The sequence below is a fragment of the Anoplolepis gracilipes genome, chromosome 10, assembly GCF_047496725.1.
Source record: "Anoplolepis gracilipes chromosome 10, ASM4749672v1, whole genome shotgun sequence".
Lineage (NCBI taxonomy): Eukaryota > Metazoa > Arthropoda > Insecta > Hymenoptera > Formicidae > Anoplolepis > Anoplolepis gracilipes.
In genome coordinates, this window is record NC_132979.1 from 7,735,579 (window position 1) to 7,755,573 (window position 19,995).

The 19,995-nt window shown below is 31.1% G+C and overlaps 2 protein-coding genes across 3 annotated transcripts; one reads left to right on the plus strand and one right to left on the minus strand.

The window, feature by feature from the left end:
- The first annotated feature begins 101 nt into the window (after positions 1-101).
- Positions 102-17,232, plus strand: LOC140670637 (oxidative stress-induced growth inhibitor 1). 2 transcript variants are annotated; one of them, XM_072901358.1, is made up of 7 exons: positions 102-536; positions 12,114-12,245; positions 12,977-13,431; positions 13,680-13,933; positions 14,020-14,276; positions 14,392-14,793; positions 15,364-17,232. In XM_072901358.1, the coding sequence occupies exons 2-7, from the start codon at positions 12,185-12,187 to the stop codon at positions 15,642-15,644; spliced, it is 1,710 nt and encodes a 569-aa protein (XP_072757459.1). In that variant the 5' UTR covers positions 102-536; positions 12,114-12,184; the 3' UTR covers positions 15,645-17,232. The 2 variants fall into 2 exon arrangements, with proteins under 2 accessions (XP_072757459.1, XP_072757458.1); XM_072901357.1 differs by lacking the exon at positions 102-536 and adding an exon at positions 4,246-4,454.
- A 445-nt stretch (positions 17,233-17,677) lies between these two features.
- On the minus strand, positions 17,678-19,945 carry Syx16 (syntaxin 16). Its single transcript, XM_072901363.1, has 5 exons — positions 19,714-19,945; positions 19,389-19,607; positions 19,001-19,208; positions 18,650-18,906; positions 17,678-18,482 (listed from the first exon to the last, which is right to left on the minus strand). The coding sequence occupies exons 1-5, from the start codon at positions 19,792-19,794 to the stop codon at positions 18,273-18,275; spliced, it is 975 nt and encodes a 324-aa protein (XP_072757464.1). The 5' UTR covers positions 19,795-19,945; the 3' UTR covers positions 17,678-18,272.
- Positions 19,946-19,995: the final 50 nt, after the last annotated feature.

Genomic DNA, 19,995 nt, shown 5'->3' on the forward strand with positions numbered 1-19,995 from the left:
AGTAGCAAATTTCACCGCTAGATGTAGCTGAGCGTGCGAAACCCGAGCGCTGACGCGATGACGTTTGCGGCTTCAAGCCGCATCCAGTGACATGTATGCGGCACACGTCGGTGAGAGATGCGCGTAATCCGCAGTAGAATAGGGAAAAATCGATGGCCGGGACGAGGTGTGTCGGCGACGACGGTCTCGGAATTTAAACCCTCTTGCTGCCCTGAGAACGAAAGTAACGTTCGTCACGTGTTTTCGCGAAAAGATTCCGAGAGAAAGAGCGAGATTGCTTTGATCCTACACGGCCGGGTCGCCGCTGCCGCCACCGCGTGCTGATAGTCGTGACCGTGCCTGTTCACCAGGTGGATATCGCAACCTTCACCTCGCGTCCTTCATCATCATGATACGCGAAAACGTCCGGAAATTTGGCAATCGTACCGAAAATGTTTGCGGCACGAATATCCAACGGATTCCCCGCGCGACGTCGAATCGAATCAGAGTCTGCAATCCGGATTAAACGCAATGACAGGACATGCTGGACAGAGCAGGTAATTATGTGTTTTAGTTTACAGATTATCACGTAAAGGGAATTAAAAAAGTGTTTATACAAAGAAATTGAAATTAAGCACATAACATGTGTGAAGAGATGGAAAATGAAAAATGGAAATTCGAGATTATATATATATATATAAGCTTGCTTTTTCCAGAAAAATCTAAAAATTTTGAATTTACAATTCTTTTTTATTAGATGTTTTATTTTTTTTTATTGTCTTTGTAAAGCTCAAATTAAAGTGGAATCATAATCATAAATTTTGTATTTTTTTCTCTAGCTATGAGAGATTATATTGAATAATATTCGTGTAATTTAATAGAATATAAACGAATAAGATTTATAACTAAAGTAATTCGACTCCTCTCGTTTTTATGGCGATGATCTATTCTCGGGTAATTCGAATCCACGAGAAATTCGATACGATTTATGTTATCGCAGTTTTAATTCTAAACTTAACAATGTTTCATATAGATTATATTTCGTATCGATTACCATTTGATTTTTACATACTTTACAGATAAAAAAATGTGATTCTTTCCACGAAAATTATGCAAATTATATCTTACTTATATATAAAGACATAATCAAACATCAAAGTCCATAATGCAATTAATGCGAATATTTTTTTGCACATTATCTCAATTTTTTTCTTATTGCTTTATAATCTTTTCTTATGATTTTACATCACAATGAGATATAATTATATTTCACACTATTTTAACAAACAGATATCGTAAAATTATCATATCAATAACAGCAATATCTGTTTATATCTGCTTATGTATGATATATATTTCCATATATAATATTTATTTTATTAAAGTTTTTTTTTATATTCATATCTCTCAAGTCTCATTAAAAAATGTTATTTGCAATTTTACGGATAAAAAGTTTGTGTTAAATTAAAGAAAATTATCAGAAATATGAATATGGATGTACACCTATTGGATAGTAATTGAATATTTTACTATGCGCGTCTTTGATTATATATATGCGCAGTTGTTCTAATTTTGGAATTGTAGACAGCTTTTTCAAGTCGGTCCTAGTTACGTTACATCATTTTTCATAATATTTGGAAATAATTCATTAGTCACAGAAGCGCCTTTGCGTTTGCAAACATTATTTATGTGTAAAATTAAATATATCTTATATATATTTATTGCGTAGTTAGCAGAGTAAGATATATAAATAGACAAGTATAACATCAGAAAAAACTGAGTTAATCAATTGATTGATTAAATTTAGCAACTAATTAATGGTTGCTAGAGATTACGCGTGAATAAATTATTTGATTTTATTTTTTATTTGTAGCACGTGTGAAATTAATACTTACTTTTTTTTCTTTTTTGAGATATTTTCGCAAACAATTGTTAAACTTCTACGATTTTTTATTTGAATTTCCGGTAAACGTTGCGCGAATTATTTCCATTAATTTGCCTAAATATATTGTTAACTCAAATTGTTCAAGTTTCTCGATCGATATTGTTTAATAGTCAATAACCGATGTTAATACCACACATATTTATTATTTAACACGGGAATCATAGTTACTTTGTGATTCAAATGCTCGGTGATAAAAAAAATGTTAAATCGAAATCTTGCTTCACATTAAACGGAACATTATTTATTACCAAGGTCCATTCGCGTTATTAATTCGCGATATGTTTGCTGTAACTACAGCGATAATGATTATGGAGTTTCTCTCTCTCCCCTCTTTCTCTCTCTCTCTCTCTCTCTCTCTCTCTCTCTCTCTCTCTCTCTCTCTCTCTCTCTCTCTCTCTCTCTCTCTCTCTCTCTCTTTAGACATCTTTTTCTAATTTCATAATTTTGTCGTTAATGCTATAATGATATACTTAGACATCGCGATAATTTGATAACCTTGTGATCGAATACTTGAAAACACAACACGATGAAAATATCCCAACATTTGCCTGACTTACACCCGAAAAAGCGAAATAAATAAAATTTTACTGCAATCTTTCCGAAAATTATACTACTGATACGTACAAAATGGTGTTTTTTTTTCTTTTATCTTAATAATTTTAATTCACAGTTTTTATCTTATCATATAAAAATCTTAAATTAACGAATTTTATCTACGCATATATCTTATATATTTTTTTATAATTATAAAATACAATTTTATATTAATTATAAAATGTAGTTTTAATTCGATTTAATTGTTAATTGTAAAAGATTATTTTTAAAATTAATTGTATAAGTTTTATATGGGGCTTACGATGATAACACTCAAAAAAATATTTTGCTAATGCTATATTTTTTATCTGCTAGATTGTTGTTTGTATACAGAAACACATAGAGAATTTATAGCAACAATATTCAAACAATATACCTCTAGAAAATTGAGATCCCATTGCCAAATATTAATGACAAATATAATTGTCTTTAACAAGATAGGCACCACAGAAAAATTTTCTATCTAAATTACACTAACAGTACATGGGATATAGATCCCGTCTCTGTCATTTAAATTAATTAAAGTACAAAACGTATGCGGTATCAGAGTATTTTCTAATCATTTATCTACCTCGGTTAATTTTTCGCATCCAGAACATTTTTGCTATAATTGCAAGACTATTTTTTTGAGTGAAAGGAATGTATTTGTTGGGAAAAAAAGAACCACGAGCCTCTCTCTTGTGTAAGATAATTTCTTTGTGTTCTAACATTATCAAGAAGTATTATATTCTTCATATTAATAAAAAAGCTAGCTTTTAATTTTCAAGAATGTAAATAGGATAATGCAATCTCGTTGATGAATTATCATACCGCTCTAATTAGGACTTTAATTCCCAAATTTAATTACAGAAAAAATTAAATACTGAAAATTAAAGTTACAACTGATTGTGAGACGCGACTTTCCTTCTAGATTACAGAAAAAAATGGGGCGCTGTGTAAGGGTGATGCTATTTAACTTTTAACACCGTTTGTCCCGGCTATCTTTTTATCGATGTCGTATGTGTGGATAGCTTGGATCAATAAGGAAACGATCAATGCATATAAATGTTATGTGGGAAAGATATTCGCGATGTAACATTGTATTGTAACGTAGTAGAAATATGATCGGTTCTGCAAAAATACATCGCAATAAGTTCTTTTTCTACCGTATATATATATATATCATCAAAATTCGCTTGCTCGGCATCAATTAAAAATAATAATAATGATTAAGATGTTTAAATACATTAACCTTTTTAGTATTTGTCTCGTATCTTATAGTAAAACTATATAAAAATGAAACGACAATGAGAAAGAAAACGGAGTTTTTTTTTTACTAGTATTATTAATCAAACTTCTGAATGTCAGTTTATCACTTATAACTGTCAAAGATAAAACATCTATGCTCGTGTGTAAATGTTCTTTTTTTTTTTTCTTACATAATTTACTTGCCAAAATATTTCATTAGATTTAGAGAATCATTATTATAAATTATTATATGGTAATAGTTTACTTCAATAATAATTATAAAAATCTCCCTTTCTCTTTCGTACCTTTGTATTTCTTTCTAAGAAAACTCTTTGATTGTAAAATACAGGAACTACTATAATTATAGGAAAATTGTACCGCAAAATCATCGTACCGTGACGGTCGTACCGAGAGGATTAATGCATATCTCGCGGCTCTGAAACTACCTCGTGAAATCGCCATTCATCGCGCGGCCTTCGGATACGCGTCCGCTTCCGCGGAAAAAGCAATCGCGCGTGGTTTACACGCTTTAGTACGACGCCGACCGTCGCCGGGTGAGGAGCGGTTTTGTTGTTGCGTTCGTCCTCTGGAAACCTTCGTCGATCAACAAGGTTGAGCGTTCTCAACAATAATAATCGGTTATAGAGCGTCGAGGAGCAGCAAGAAAATCGGTGGATGAAATTGGTTCCTCTTGGAACAGGAACCCCAGGTGCGGTAATCATATATCATTTATCTCTGCAAAGTTTTTTTTCTATTTTTTTTTTTTTTTTTTTTTTTTTTTTTTTAATATATACGTTTACGCAATTCTTTTGACATTGAGAAATTGGCCACGTGGACAGCAATTCATTTGTTTTATCGATCCGCAATTATATCCATTTGGAATATCGAAGAAGATATAAAGTGACAGTGTGATTGACGGTCGGAAAATAAAACGGAAATGGGGAAAAAGGTGTTGCGCGTACGTTGTGGAACTTTCTAAGATCTTCGTTGCGATTCGCGTGACGTAAATTGTATCACGTGAATATCGAAGAAACTTTTCAAATTTAATTTTTAAAAAGCACGACAGAGAAAACTTATATTTTTCAACCTTGAAAATTTATTAAATTCTAATTTTATATTATATGAGCAAAAAAATGAATTTTAAAATTCTCTTTTTAATAAGATACTTTGAAAAATGACCTCATAATTGTTTAAAATTTTTTTTTTTTTTACATAGACCTTATTACATGTACGTATTTACGCTGGAAGTTTACTTTTGCCCTCTAGGATTAATATCGTAATGGCAGAAATTATCGCTCCAGCAATTCGTCATCTATTTATTTATGTCATAGCGCGTAGACATTATAATTATACGAACTCCGGGGGAAGGGTAGATTGAAGGACACTGTTAGAATAAATTATCGTTAAAAAATTCCTTTGATAGATTCGCGAGAAATTCCACGCTCGCGGCATATTTTTGGTCACGTGCGTTATTCTTTTCAGTATAACACAGGTGACATAATTGTCGGTGCACCGAATGGAGCATGCAATGGCAATTATTCTGAGAACTTTTTCAAAGCGGGAAAAGTTTTGTATTTCGTAAGAACGGATGCGCTTAATCTGGCTGTGAAATAATGGCAACTAATCAATATAATTAAATTTTCGATCGTATATCTGAATTGACGAGATATCAATATTAGCATTAAAAATTGCAAAAATTGTGTCTAATAGTAATTTTATTTTGACTCATAAGATTTCATTACAAAAGCCAACGACCGATGGGTATATCACCTAGATAATATAATTTAATTGCTCGTGTATTTTAGTCCGTTGATATTGGCGAATATTCAAAAGATGTGGTTTGCGTAAGAAAAAAAAATTACTTTATCAAGAAATTAACATTGCAAATACTTTTATGATTTGTACGATTTTTTTTTACTTATTTTAAAGCTCTATAATTTTTATACTTTGTACTAAGTTGTGTCAATCCTTAACTTAAGTCGAAATCATGTAGATACGTGTGCACTTTTAAATGTGGGAACAAACGGTGACTTGCAAGAAGAAAACCAATCTCAAACTCGAGATTTATCTGTAGATTTATTTGTTATTAAGTTATTAAAATTTCTATGCATTTTATGCTTGCGATAAGTATATACGCGGTCTCAAATATTTCCAAGTATTTACTAATAATAATTGAATGGAAAGTTATATTTTGAATAAAAGCAAGAGTGTTTAAAATTTAAAAAAAGTTAAGGACATGACCAATGTTCGAGTTATCACAAAAAAAACATGTTTTAAACATAGGTATGCACATAATATTATAATATATTGACATATACAAAATAAAACAAATACACAAATAAATTCTTAATAATTATTATTTTATCATTTATTGCGCGAACATTAAAGTCATCTAAATCTCGTTAAGTTAACTGAAAAGTAATCAAAAAAAGATGTATGACATAAGAGATAATAAAGTTATCAATCTGCCCCTTTCCGATTTTGAATAATGTATTCATAGTACGATGAAACACGATATTTTAGGAATTGCGCTGAATCATGTTGTAAAATTACAACGACATAATAATACATCTTTTTTTATACGCTGTAAAAGATAGTTGTAAAGGATGCAGCGAGCGTGTACGTTATATAACTATTGAGCTCTGCAGCAAAAGTGCAACTGCATATGCTGCGCGAAATTCTGTGAAATATGTATTACTTACTTTTGCCATTGACCGAAATTCGAGATGATGTCTTTGTGGAATTTACACGCGCAAAGAAAGATCTAATAACTCTTCTGTTATCCGTAAAGAAAAAGATTTATAACAGAAGGAGATATTTACATGAAATGAAAGATAGCAAGGAATTAATAGAGAATTCACAGAAGATAATATCAGGTAGATCAAACGAGAGAATTTAATAAACAAATTCTTTTTTTTTTATTATTAATTAAAAAATACGCTCGATTTATTAGTTTAAATTACAATTTTAACATAATTTGATTTATATTATTATTATTATTATATATATATTACGGAATTAATATGGAGATTATTGATCAGTACGATTTATTGCTCGCCGGCTAATACTTAAATTTGCGAATGACAAATATAATTATAATTATGTACAAGAATGGCGTAGGCGTCATAGGATCACTTATATATATTGGGCTAATGAACGTAACAACGTGTTATAACATCACACACGATTAATATACCTCGGGCAAATTTGTGTAAGTTAACCCATAATAACACGGGTTAAACGCTAAAATAATTGATGTGTCAAGTAAAAGGATAATAGTTTCCAGCAGACTATTTTTAGTGAATTGTCCGGTGAAATTGATTAACATTCATTCGTGTATCGCACAGATATCAGACAATCAAATTTTTCAGGACGCATCGCGCGATATCAATCATATTATTTCAGAAACACTAATGCATTTCCATTTTATTATCATCGAGATATTTTTTCTCTTTTTACAATAATCAACACGATATCATTATTAATTAAATTTGCATTTAATAAATTTGTTCATTTAGGTGACAGTTAGGTACTGATAGATAATCGTTAACGTATATTAATTTTAAGAGTCTATTTGTATTTAATCGTCGCATTAAAAAATTAAGAAAACCGATTGCGGTTTATTTATTAATGATGTTGATAGCACTCATTAATTTATACTTGCAAGATGAAACAAATATCGACGATGGCGAAGAAATTTTTCTTCGACTCGTTGTTTTTGTTTACATTTATATTTGAAATACAAATAAATTGAACGATAACTCGTTCGTTAAAAATCAAAGAAAAGAAATGTAGAATCAAACTAAGCATTATATTCCGTTAAGATCTTTTTTAATGGATGCTGAATTAGCAGCTATTCGCAGCATATTTAGCAACACCAAGCTTTTAAAACAGATTTATAATTCAGCACCTCGCAGCATTTATTATTAATTTTCTACAGAAGCGTAGTATCTCATTTTGCAAATTAATCAATTCAATTCAAGACTGATAATTTTAATTATAATTGATAACTTTTCATGCAACGTACACGCTTTATAAAGCAAAACAGATATACTTTATTGAAGAATATATTCATAAAAAAAGAAGAGATGTCACCAAAAATACATAAAAAAATTCTGTAAGGTGATGTTCTGAGTTGATGGCAACTCTAAGATTATCATTCTGAAGACGATGGTCAAAAGTTGAAACTGGTGAAATATACTTCGTGACTTGACTTACCCAAGTTAAACCGCTGGACTTTTGGACGTATTCTTTTATTTGCTTTCTTTGAAATTCAAGGCATATGCGAGAAAAAAAGAAAAAAAAAGAGAGAGAGAGAGAGAAAGAGAGTCCGATAGAAACAGGAAAAAGATGGTGCAACAAGACCGGTATATACGCGGTGTGATATATTACTTTAGAAATAAAGATATACGACTTTAGAGATATATATTATTTATGGATGTATATATTTATGAGAGGAAAAATTTCATTTTCCAAAATCCATATCGCACACAGAATACTCGGTAATCTCTAACGTAATGATCTTTCTCACTCGCGTTGATTAATTTTTCTCGCAGGCTTAACATAAATCTTGTAAATATCGTGAAACGTAAAAGATTGATGGTGACATTTGACAGTATGCTATACCACAAAGGATCATCAAGTCGTCTTGTGAAACAGTTGATGACTCATTGATTGATCGTTTCGGTTATCGAACATCTTGTCGGTCTTAATCGAATTCCGTCCAGGCGTTTCGAATCGGCCTCGTACTGTGAATAAATTTCGATTAAGAATAGAAGACGCAGAGCGAAGCGCCGACGTTGTTAGAATCTCATCGGACACCAAGATATAAATATATGTATCTATAAACGCACCTGTTTACAACGTCGTGAAGATACGCACTTGTATTACAAAATCATATAATTGTGTGTTATATAACCAAACCATGATAAATTTAACAATTTAGAATTTACCTGCGTGTGCCTTTAATATCATATATCGCGCCTCTTTGAGATAACATTCACGCATGCTCCAATATTTATACAGCTTTCGGCGCAAGAAATTTAGAAACGGGATACGTGAGATCGAATTTTAAAAACATAGATAAAATATTAAAGCCCAGATATAAAGTTTCATTCCATAGAGATGTAGCCCCGTATAATTAATTATACGTATTAAAATTTACGTGGCCCAGTTTTCACAACTCTTATTAGACTTAAGATACATAATCGAATTTCTATATAATATAAAATATAATACAACATTGAATATGTAATACATAATTAAAATTTCAACGATTTTCTAGAGATACATATAAAGTAGATTCTTTTATAAATAACAATGTGCGTGAACTAGATATACGCTATATATACATCGAGCGAATTGTGTGACCAGTTGACCCCAACGCGAAGACATCGTTTTGCACTTATACATATCTCGCAAAAAGAAGCGTTCAGGTATGTAACTTATCGATTTAGTCCGCGATCATTAATATAAATACGTAGCGTCCTTACATATTTCACGATTATAACGGACTTTGAACGAGTTTTTTCTTTCTTCTATTTTATGTATTTTTTTTTTCAACTCACTTTGGACATTCTTATAAACGAAAAAAAAATGCGAAAAATGTTTTTGTATTAAAAAAAAAATATATATATATATATATATATATATATATATATATACACATTTACATTCTTACTTTTGCGTCGTATGCTACGACAACTTGATTACTTATTCAATTTAATGAGACAACTATTCCATAATGATAAAATTATCAAGAGTTGATACATATATTAGACATCAAATTCTGAGTATTTCTGGAAATGAAGTTCTCTCATAAATAAAGACGCGAGATAAAGCTACTAATGGTCATTCAGGGATGTAAGATGTTCCTCCTCCATAGATAACGATAATAATTTTTAAAATTTTTTTTCAACAATGACATTTCCTGTATGTGACACGCCATTTTCACGAAGGTATGTAAATTATACATTGTCCGTTAACATCTCCCTAGCTTCCCCCCCCCCCCCATGTGAGAGATACAACGTAAAGTCGCGCTATCGCTTCTACCTCGGTGATATGCAAGAGTATATAAATCGATCGCGAATATTTGTACGCGCAGCGAATAATGGCTCATTGTCAACTAAAAGAAAATCTCTCACACTTATCGTCATAGTGTCAACTATATCGATCGATATTGCACAATAATCGTGTCTTTGATTTGTCGTGATAAGATTTCTCCATATTCTCTTGAAAAATTCCTCTGATAAAAGCTTCGTAATTCTTTCCCTCGAAGGAATACACGCGCGTAGGTCTGATAAAAACAACAGTGTTTTGTGCTACTGGTATATGTTCTTTATTTCTGTTATATATATGTATGTATACACAATTTCACTTTTATATATCTCTCTTTTTTTTTTTTTTTTTTTTTTTAACCGTCTCTCAAAACAGTCCTTATTTCATAAAAATATTTATTGTAGCAGTTTTGAATCGTTTCCCGCGTAAAAATATATTCAACGATGTGATAATCTGGGGACGAAATCTATCTGTTGGACCACTGTCAATTCTTGTCTCGGTCGACGATCTTCACGAATACGTGATGCTGCTCTATTATTAACCCATAAGCGTCATAATGAAAGTGGATCATGGTAGTACACGGTACAAATTAATGAGACGTTCTCTTCGTTTATTTGTGGAGCAAGTTATCTCGAGTAGAAGCGACGGATAATGATGGGAACAAGTTATGCATAAATGGATTTCAATCGTGTATATATAATGTAGAAGCTTCCTATTAACTATTCTCTTTTCAATAACACTTTTTATATTTTCGTGCAATGAATCATCTGCAAATTGCGAATAATTTAATTTTTGTTCTATTATTATAGTAATTAATGATAAAAATAGTGAGAACCAACGCAGATATAAAGTGTAAAAGGAAGAGTAATTAAATTAAATTAAAAATATTTATTTATACGTTTTGGCCCTTTTTTTGGATTCTTCAGGAATAACGTCAATAGAAACGTATAAATAAATATTTTTTGTTTAATTTAATTACTCTTCCTTTTACGCTTTATATCTGCGCTGCCTCTCACTAATTTATTTCATTATTATCATTATTTCTTTGTAATATTTAGAATCTTATTTGTATTATTGTTCTATTATTATATTATTATTTTTATTTTTCACTTTTTTTTACTCTTTTTTACTTTTTATTCTTTTATTCTCTCTTTTTTAGTACATTTTATTTATTACACTTATATCTACACATTTTTATTTTTATTTATGAATTTTTTTTAATTTGTTGGCATATCTTTTTTTATATTCCTTTTTTTTAAAGACTCTTTATCGAGTAATGGAATATTTTCAATGCTTGATTGGCAAGAAAATTTACCAATTTACGTCATGGCAATTATGTCGGGTGGACCGGTTAAACGTCAAAGAGTAGAAAGGTCGTTTTTCGAGAACGAAGGTTACACGACTTTTATTTCGTTATCTTATGAACATAGTTTATCTTTGAGATCTCGCACCGATGACCGTAACATGAGACATGATCGATACGTTTGAGACGATTCATAAATTCCTCATTATGACGTAACGATGTTTTCATAGTAATTACAGCGGGGGTATTCCTGATTATTATGACGATACGTTTATAAACCGCAACGTCATTCGAAAAAAAGAACAAATGTTTCGAGTTATCTTATCGACTTTTTTACACGCAGTACGATAGATTATTGCGCAAAATACCTATCTCAATATGCGTAGTTTGTTTATCTTTTTTTGTTCAATTACTAACACAATTGAAAGTATATGCAGTACAACTCATGTTATTGATAAAAGATTTTGGTTATGACTTGATAGATTTTATCTTATCTTTATTAAATATTTCAATGTACGTAGTTTATCTTATTATCTTTTTTTCTATTATTAACACACAATTGAAAGTGGATGCAATAACTGTATGTTATTGATAAGAGACGTGATTATGATTTAGAGATTCAGGACTTGTTACTTACGAAAAAATTATTATTGCAATTTTTTTTTTTTTTTTTATACTGCGTTGCATACTTTGTAATATTTATTTCTTTATCCATGTTTCTTCTCACTTTATTACAATTTATGCGGAATTATGTGAGATTATCTATCACATCCTGGACGAATAATCGACGCCGCAAAACGATAAGCTTCTTGTTAGTTACAAGTATGATAAGTGTGGAAACTTTTCTGTCGCAATTACAGATTATTCGCGATGTCAAGGAAAATGGTAGACTCAACTATCTCATTACTCTGCAATTTTGTACTGATGTACTATTAAAATGTCATGCACGCGATATTATACAACCGTGTTCATAATATAATAATCATGGTTCTGTAATTCTCTTTGCAGCACTCAAATAGGCCGCCGAGTGTGAATCGCAGTAAATCCGTTTACATCGGAGACGCAAAAAAGAAAAAAAAATGCAGAACGGATTTAAGATCGACGATAATGATGTCATTTATAAAGATGTTGTCATTATAGGTAAGTACGCGAAATATCTTAGAATATCTCACTAAAAAATGATTTAATGACTTGATTAATAAACGGGATATAAAAATAGAGATATAAAAATAAGAAATATATTGCAGAATATTAACATTTTATATCTCGATTTAATAGATTGGAAAAAAAAAACAAAATATATAATATTTATCTTTAAAATCCCTTTTAATTTTCCATTAATTTGACATTTTTTATATGCACATCTTATGCAATTTTATGCTAGCTCGATAAATTTGTTTCTCTGTTTTATCGATGTTTAAAATTAATATTATAAAAATAAAATTCTTTATTATAAGATTGACAGCGCGTAAAATCATAAATTCGTGGAACAAATATTGTAAATAAAAGAGACTTCTCTGAAATAGAAATTAATTGAAAGACCTTAATTAGGCTTTTTGGAAAGATTAATCGATTTTTATTTATTTATTTTATTTATTTAGTAGATTTTACGGGGATTACCCATTTTATAAAATAAAGCATAATATAAATATAAAATATAATATATAATATCAAGGATAAAGAAAATGATATTCTATAATTATAATACATAAGTATATGATTATATTATACATAAATATAATTATAATATATAAAATTGTTATACACAAATATATAATTATTATAGTATTCTATAATAATAATTATAATACATAATAATATATAATAAATAAAATATAATACTAATTGAAATTTTACACTTTTTTCTCCAGGAAACGGACCCAGTGGAATATGTCTGTCATACATGCTTGCGGGTAATTGGCCTTACTATACCGGCGAACCTCATCCCGGTGACGATATGCTGACGGCGCGATTGCAGTTCTGCATGACAAATACCAGCAGTGAGGATCGCGGCGATGCGCACTTGGATGACCCGGTCGCCAACAATCGGCATCAATGCGGCAAGCCTGGCGTCGGCAGGATACAGGGAGGAGGCGGTCTGGCGCGCAGCACGCGTTGCAAACTCGAATGCCTGTCATCCGGCATCGAGGGCAGGGGCGGTGGTCGACCGTTGGCCCTTCTCCTGGACCATCTGCAGCATCCGTGCGTCGACGCCGGCCTTGACGTGGCCTCTCTCCTCGATTGGCGATCCGCCGACGAGTATCCCGAACACAGAGTCGTGGACCACGTTGTTCTTGGCAAGGGCCAACCCGGCGGCTCCTGGCAGGTACGTGCCAATATTTCCACTATTTTATTGTGACTCTTTTTTCGTTCTTCGTAGTTGTACAAATAAGTAGATATTGGTTCTTTTTCCGCACGAAGAAAAATATAAATAAGTCTTGATAGATAAAATGGTGATACTAAAAATATACTATAATTACGTTCAAGTAGTAATAGTAATCTTTAGTTTCATTAGCTTATTTTCTTAGCAAATTATTATTAATTTTTTTTTAACATGATTATCTTTGTTTATAGTTTATGGATCCTAATGTGCTGACTCTGAGTTTGAGTCGATGGATGTCTCTTCCCGATTTGGATCTGAGGCATTGGGAGAAACTTATCGAGGCCGAACAGTTACAAGAATCGGTTTTAACCACAGCAAACGATGTGTATACGCGGCCGGAAAAATTAAGCGTTTGCAAGGCCTCTAGCCGGATTTCAGTAGGCACCGTAGCTGCTTATTACAAGGATTATGTGCGTAGAAAAGGCTTGAAACAATACTTTCGATGGTATGTGTTTAAATTATTTATAAGGCGTATTCGTTACTATGTGACGCGATAAAACGAAATTTCACGAAAGCGAACTCACGTTGCAGCGGAACTACGGTTACTTCAGTAAGATCGGATTTGAACTCGCCCAAGAGTAAGGGAGGATACAACTGGATCGTGGACGGATACGAGAACAAAAGTGGAAAGCGATTTCGATATCGATGTAAAAAGGCAATTCTTGCAACTGGCACAACCGATTTGTCTAATCACTTAGGCATTCCGGGGGAGAACACTCATCCCAACTGGGTGACGCACGATCTCAATGATCTTGAAACGCGATTGGGACGTTTGGTCAATGAACGTGGTATGCATATAATCACAAAATTATAAATTATCTCCTTTTCCACAAGATTACAATTGATTTATTTATCCGTGAATTACAGAATTTGTTGTCTCATTTGAGAAATTATTAATCGTAGGCTCGACCGATGAGCAGATGCACCCGGTCTTAGTAGTTGGAGCTGGTCTGAGTGCGGCCGACGCGATTATGGCCGCGCGTTTTCGAGGGATACCTGTGTTGCACGCATTCCGCAATTCATCGAGCGAATGGGGCAAAGAAACTGCCGAGAGGATAAATACCAGTTACGATCGATTGCAATGGCTGCCGAATTCCATATATCCGGAATATCACAAGGTATACGAAATGATGGCTGACGGAGGTAAAAATTATCCTCTGTACAAATCACTGCCGGGATACACGCTCGTCAGTCTCGGTGAGAACCGCGAAGATGAAAACATAAATATAAGAAGGATAGCTACCTTTTCCACTCCGGACGGTCAGCTGCACACGTTCGAAGTGTCTGTTGCGGCTATACTTATCGGTAAGCAGATATAAAATATCCCAGAAAAACGGGATTTAATTATTTGTTTATTTCTGACAATATGAAAAAGTATTTCAAATTTGAATATGATTTCGAAGGATGTACATTGAAGGAAAAGTTTCCATCAAAAGTCATTTTTTAGAATTTTCAACATTATTTTTTAAATGAAAATCATTCTTGGTGCATATCATAACTAATATAAATATTGAACCATAAGTGATTATAATTTTCAAATAACTTTAAACTTCAAAAAATTTAGAATTAAAACATATAAAATGCTAAATTATTTTTTATTGTTTATTTTATAAATGATTACAATTATTATAGTCAATATGTAAATCAAAATAATGTAAATCAGGAAACTCTCTTTAGAATAAAATATCAAATAGGAAAATTGTTGATAACAATGATAAACAGGGCGGAAAAAGAGAGGAAATAGATAAGATTATTTTTTCCTATGTGTTACTAGAATTTTTATAAATTTATTAATACAAGATATAATGTTACATAAATGAAAAAAATTGTAAAATCCACAGAATGTAATGTGTGTATTGAACAATTCCATTTTAGGATATAAACCAGATTTATCTTACTTGGAAGGTAATGGTATAGGGCTGGGTAAATTCGCAGACAAGCCAATTGATAGTAAATCGAATCCAATCGAAATTGATGATTTCACATACGAGGTAATAAAAGCGCCAACAAAAGGACTTTACGCCCTAGGACCTCTAGCCGGTAACAACTTTGTTCGTTTTGTTCTGGGCGGTGCGCTTGGAATTCTTGCGCATATTCTGTGCATCACAACATCTGAGAGATCTGTCAACCGTTCACGAGAACCGATCGTGTCTTAGCAAAGTTGTTTTATATTTAAGTGTATTGAAACAATAGGAATGTGGCTTCTACTGCTCAATTTGTGTGAATGTTCAACAGTTCTTAACATTTAAAAGATTAATTTATATAAATTAGTTTATATACATATTGTTAAAATTATTTTTGTATTCTTTTGCATATATTAGTCCTTCAGAAAATTTAATCGACATTTACATGTATATATGACTACTTAATTGTTTCATCGAAATATGTTATAACAAAGTCAAGATAAAGAACAAAAAGATCAGTGTTTATTTGTTAGTATACAATGTATAGAAGGTGACAATTTCAGATGCTATCTTAGATCTGTTTTTAGATCTATTTGCACTTCTTAACATTCCATTTGATAAGAGAATTGTTTATAGGAGACAGAGAAACAATAGATTTTTAATAATTTTACATAATTTATTATCTGCATTGAAAATTATTATTGACAAATGTATTTATCACAACTAACAAATCCATACACAGAGCCTTTGTACAAATGCTATTTCTCATAGAATATATATATAAATTAATGAAAATATAGCCTGTATCATAACTAGTTTTATAAAAAATCGGATCATATACAACGAGACTTTTAACATAAATTTTTTCCAAATTATTGAATATATTTAAGATTATCTTTTTATATATGGATGATTAAATTCAATATTTTTTAATGCACATTTATTTATATTATTATATAGAAATACTTTTAATCATTTTTAATTTTATGTGTGAAATTATATATACTTTTACTAGAGCAACTCAAACTGTTGCATTAAACATTTAAGCGCATTTCTACATTTTTCATTATTATTTCTAATAATTTGTGAATGAGAACAAATCTCATAAAGTGACTCCAGTGATTATTATATATTAGTATATATTAATTATTTATGTAATATTTATATATAATTTGCTATAATATGACTCTGCATCTCTTATTAATAAGCTGTGATTATAATTTAGTAGAATAGGTAATGCTCTACTATTATCTTATATTTATATCTCAGTATAATACTACCTATTTAGTACAAAATATTACCATTATTTTTATTACTTAATATTACTAATTTTTTATTACTTATATTTATATTTAATTTATATGTTTATCTTGTCGTTTATATATGATTTTGTTTATGATGTACGATATATACACGTTATATTAAGCTCGTTTTACTTAAGAATATTTACTTAAGAAAAAGAAAAAAAACATTTTACTTTTCAGACTATCTTTATTATATATAATTTTTTTCTAGTAATTATAGTAATTTAAAATGCGGAAAAAATTCTTTTTTTTTTTTACATCACAAAACCACACAATGTCTATAAACTTGTATAATACATTACATACTATAACAATAAGCCTAATGTATTTAACATAACAATGTTATAACAAATTTGATATTAGTGGCAAAGCGAAGTGCTATAGCGTACACAAAAGATGATGTAAACATTGAGGAATCTATTAATTTGTATAGCATAGTAACATATGCGTGAAATTTTTAGAAGTTTTATTGACATAAAAATTGATTAGCGTGCGCTAACCAATAAGACAGGGATAAAATATAAATATAACAAAAATACTTAATACACAATCTGTGATAGGAGGTGCAATGTTCAAAAAGTTGCAATGAAATAGAAGAGATTAAATAGAACAAATCTTGAGCACATTATATTTAGTTGTAAATACATATTTTTACATAAGAAATCAATTTATGTGTATATATAAGAAAAGATATGTTGTTCTGTTAAAAAAAAGAAAAAAAATGAGATTGTCCCTGTTTCTTAGAGGATCTGATAGAGCACCTGTTTATCCTTGTAAAGGATCCCGACAAATCTTAAAATATAAAAAAAAAAATATATATTTTTTTTGTCGTTATCCCTGATAATTTTTGGAAACACAGCCTGTATCATATTTTATACATGAACCCTATATATATATATATATATATATATATATATATATATATATATATATATATATATATGTATTATATATGCAAGAAAATTAAGTAGCATATATCTCAATCAGTCATCTTTTTATTATCATGGAATGATCTTACTTAACAATTGTGGATGTCTACACAGTCTAGAACAGTTTACAATACAGATATAAAAAGTCGTACTGCAGTATTTTCTATCGATATCACATGTAAATAAAAATAATTTATAACTTTCCACTATAAAAATATATAGAGTTAAATATGAGATAAATAAATTATATTTATTATATAAGTTTGTTATTTGATTATTTTTAATATGCATTGTAAAAATTAAAAGGGCCATTTAAAATTGCACAATTATTATACTGACACTTTTAAAATTGGTTTATACAAACGAGAATTAATATTGATTAAAAATATTAATGCTACAATTATAGTAAATGTTTTTGACAGATTAATTAAAAAACAGATAAAATAAACAGAGATTTGCCATAATCTTAGAATACATTCTTCTTGTTGGTATAACATCTGAGAAAAGACTGCACATACCATCTTAAAAAATAGCTTTCCATCATTACAACAGATTTTATAAAGATATTTAATTTTATGGAACAAGATTATATAAACACCAACAAGTGTATCAATATATTTTTACATTTATTTTAATTGTAAGTACTTCTATGTTTTAAATATGATAAACAGAAAGCTAAGCAATATAATAGCAGCTGCGAGAACAACGATGCAGTACAATTTTTTATTAGCCTTTTGATACGAGTCGGCTTTCTTTAATTGTTTATAACCCTCGTATACTTGCACCTGCGTCTGCTCGATGTTATAGTCAATCCGATCTAAAATAGTACCCTGATCCTCTACCATTACCGCAAGATCCTGTGTAATAAAAATCCAGAATTTTATCAATGTTATTGTTACCGACAATAAATGGAATAAGTATCAAAAGAATATGTTCTTCAAATGAAAGAATATATTGTAATATATTTTATTCTTGTTAAATTAAAATCATTATCAATAGTTATGAAGATTTCGCATAAATTTACCTTGAAAATATGTTTTAAGTCTGCTATACTTTGAACTATACTTCCAATTTGTTCTTCTCTTTCCAATGCTAATTTTATTCTATCTTCAGATTCCTCCAACTGCAGTAAAACCGAGTCCTGTCTTTGCTCATTTTTCTGCCAATAATCAGCAGTTGCCTCATTTGATTCTGTCAACCAAGAATCGGTTGCTACATTATCTAAAAGAGACTGGTCTTCTGTAAAGAACTGGCTGTTCCTCTCTTCTCTTGATTTTACCTCTGCAAGGATTTATTATAATTGAATATAATGTAAACAAAACATCAGTTTATTAAGGTATTATTAATTTCTATTAGCTATGCAAAGAGGACATACGTGTCAAGTAATGATTCTGTGCCGATCTATATCGAAGACCTAATTCCTGTAAGGCAGTTGAAAGGGCCATTACTGCGCTGGCAGCTAGCCTACGTTCGGCAGGCTTAGTTTCGTGCCTGCCAGCTGATTTAATTGTTTGTACTTGTCTATAGCCATTAGAGAATGCACGTCCAATCTCTCGTGTCAATTGCTCCATTTGTCTTTCTTCCTGTACGTAACGTTATATTTTATAAACTCTTGCATTATATAATTATTATACAAGAGAAAAAATGTTTCACTTGGTTGATACTTCTTTTTTTTTTTTTTTTTACAAGACATGCCGATACAGGGGTTCTTCTAAATCCAGGCAGTGTTATTTACAATTGCTGGCCCAGGAACTTAAACAAACCTGAGACGTATCATCCAAGGTGGGCCTGGTGAGCTGTTTGGAGTGCAGCTCGACCAGGCTGTCTATTTTCACACGTAATTTGTTCAAGATATACTGGGTCTCCTCCAAGGCATCTGCCCAGACAGGGGGTGCACCGCTGTCAATACTCACGCCTTTCAATTCGACATTATCGGATCCACCGGAGTCCGATTCCACCAGTGCCATTCGATCGGTAAGATTCTGAAAAGGTATATCGAAAATGAAAATCACCCGCGTAAAAAGCAAACCACCGAACGAGGATAACACGATTTTACACAGGTGTGGAACAGGTTAAGTAAGCACGCACCTGTTCGGCGTAGATATGCCTGGTCTGCAGGGCATTATTTCGCATCAGAACGAAGGGCTCGGTCAAATTCCTCGTAGCCATTCTTCGGCAACTTTATTATTATATTATATTATATTATTTATCCCTTTCGTAAGACGCGCAGATATAAACACGATTCCGTAATTATTACATGGCGAGCCGCGTCATGCAACGCACTGAATCAGCTGTCATCTTGAAACAGCTGATCAGCAGGTCTACTCTCTCTGTCTCTTTCTACTTTATCCGTGCGTTCCGATACCAGTT

What these genes read in the sequence shown, in the direction of transcription:
- Syx16 (XM_072901363.1), bottom strand. Translation starts at nt 19,794, where the DNA reads ATGGCTACGAGGAATTTGACCGAGCCCTTCGTTCTGATGCGAAATAAT. An exon ending in GGCATATCTACGCCGAACAG is followed by an intron (nt 19,608 to 19,713) that starts GTGCGTGCTTAC and finishes ATACCTTTTCAG; the next exon opens with AATCTTACCGATCGAATGGC. An exon ending in ACAGAATCATTACTTGACAC is followed by an intron (nt 18,907 to 19,000) that starts GTATGTCCTCTT and finishes AAATCCTTGCAG; the next exon opens with AGGTAAAATCAAGAGAAGAG.
- LOC140670637 (XM_072901358.1), top strand. Translation starts at nt 12,185, where the DNA reads ATGCAGAACGGATTTAAGATCGACGATAATGATGTCATTTATAAAGAT. An exon ending in TAAAGATGTTGTCATTATAG is followed by an intron (nt 12,246 to 12,976) that starts GTAAGTACGCGA and finishes TTTTTTCTCCAG; the next exon opens with GAAACGGACCCAGTGGAATA. An exon ending in TGTTGCGGCTATACTTATCG is followed by an intron (nt 14,794 to 15,363) that starts GTAAGCAGATAT and finishes ATTCCATTTTAG; the next exon opens with GATATAAACCAGATTTATCT.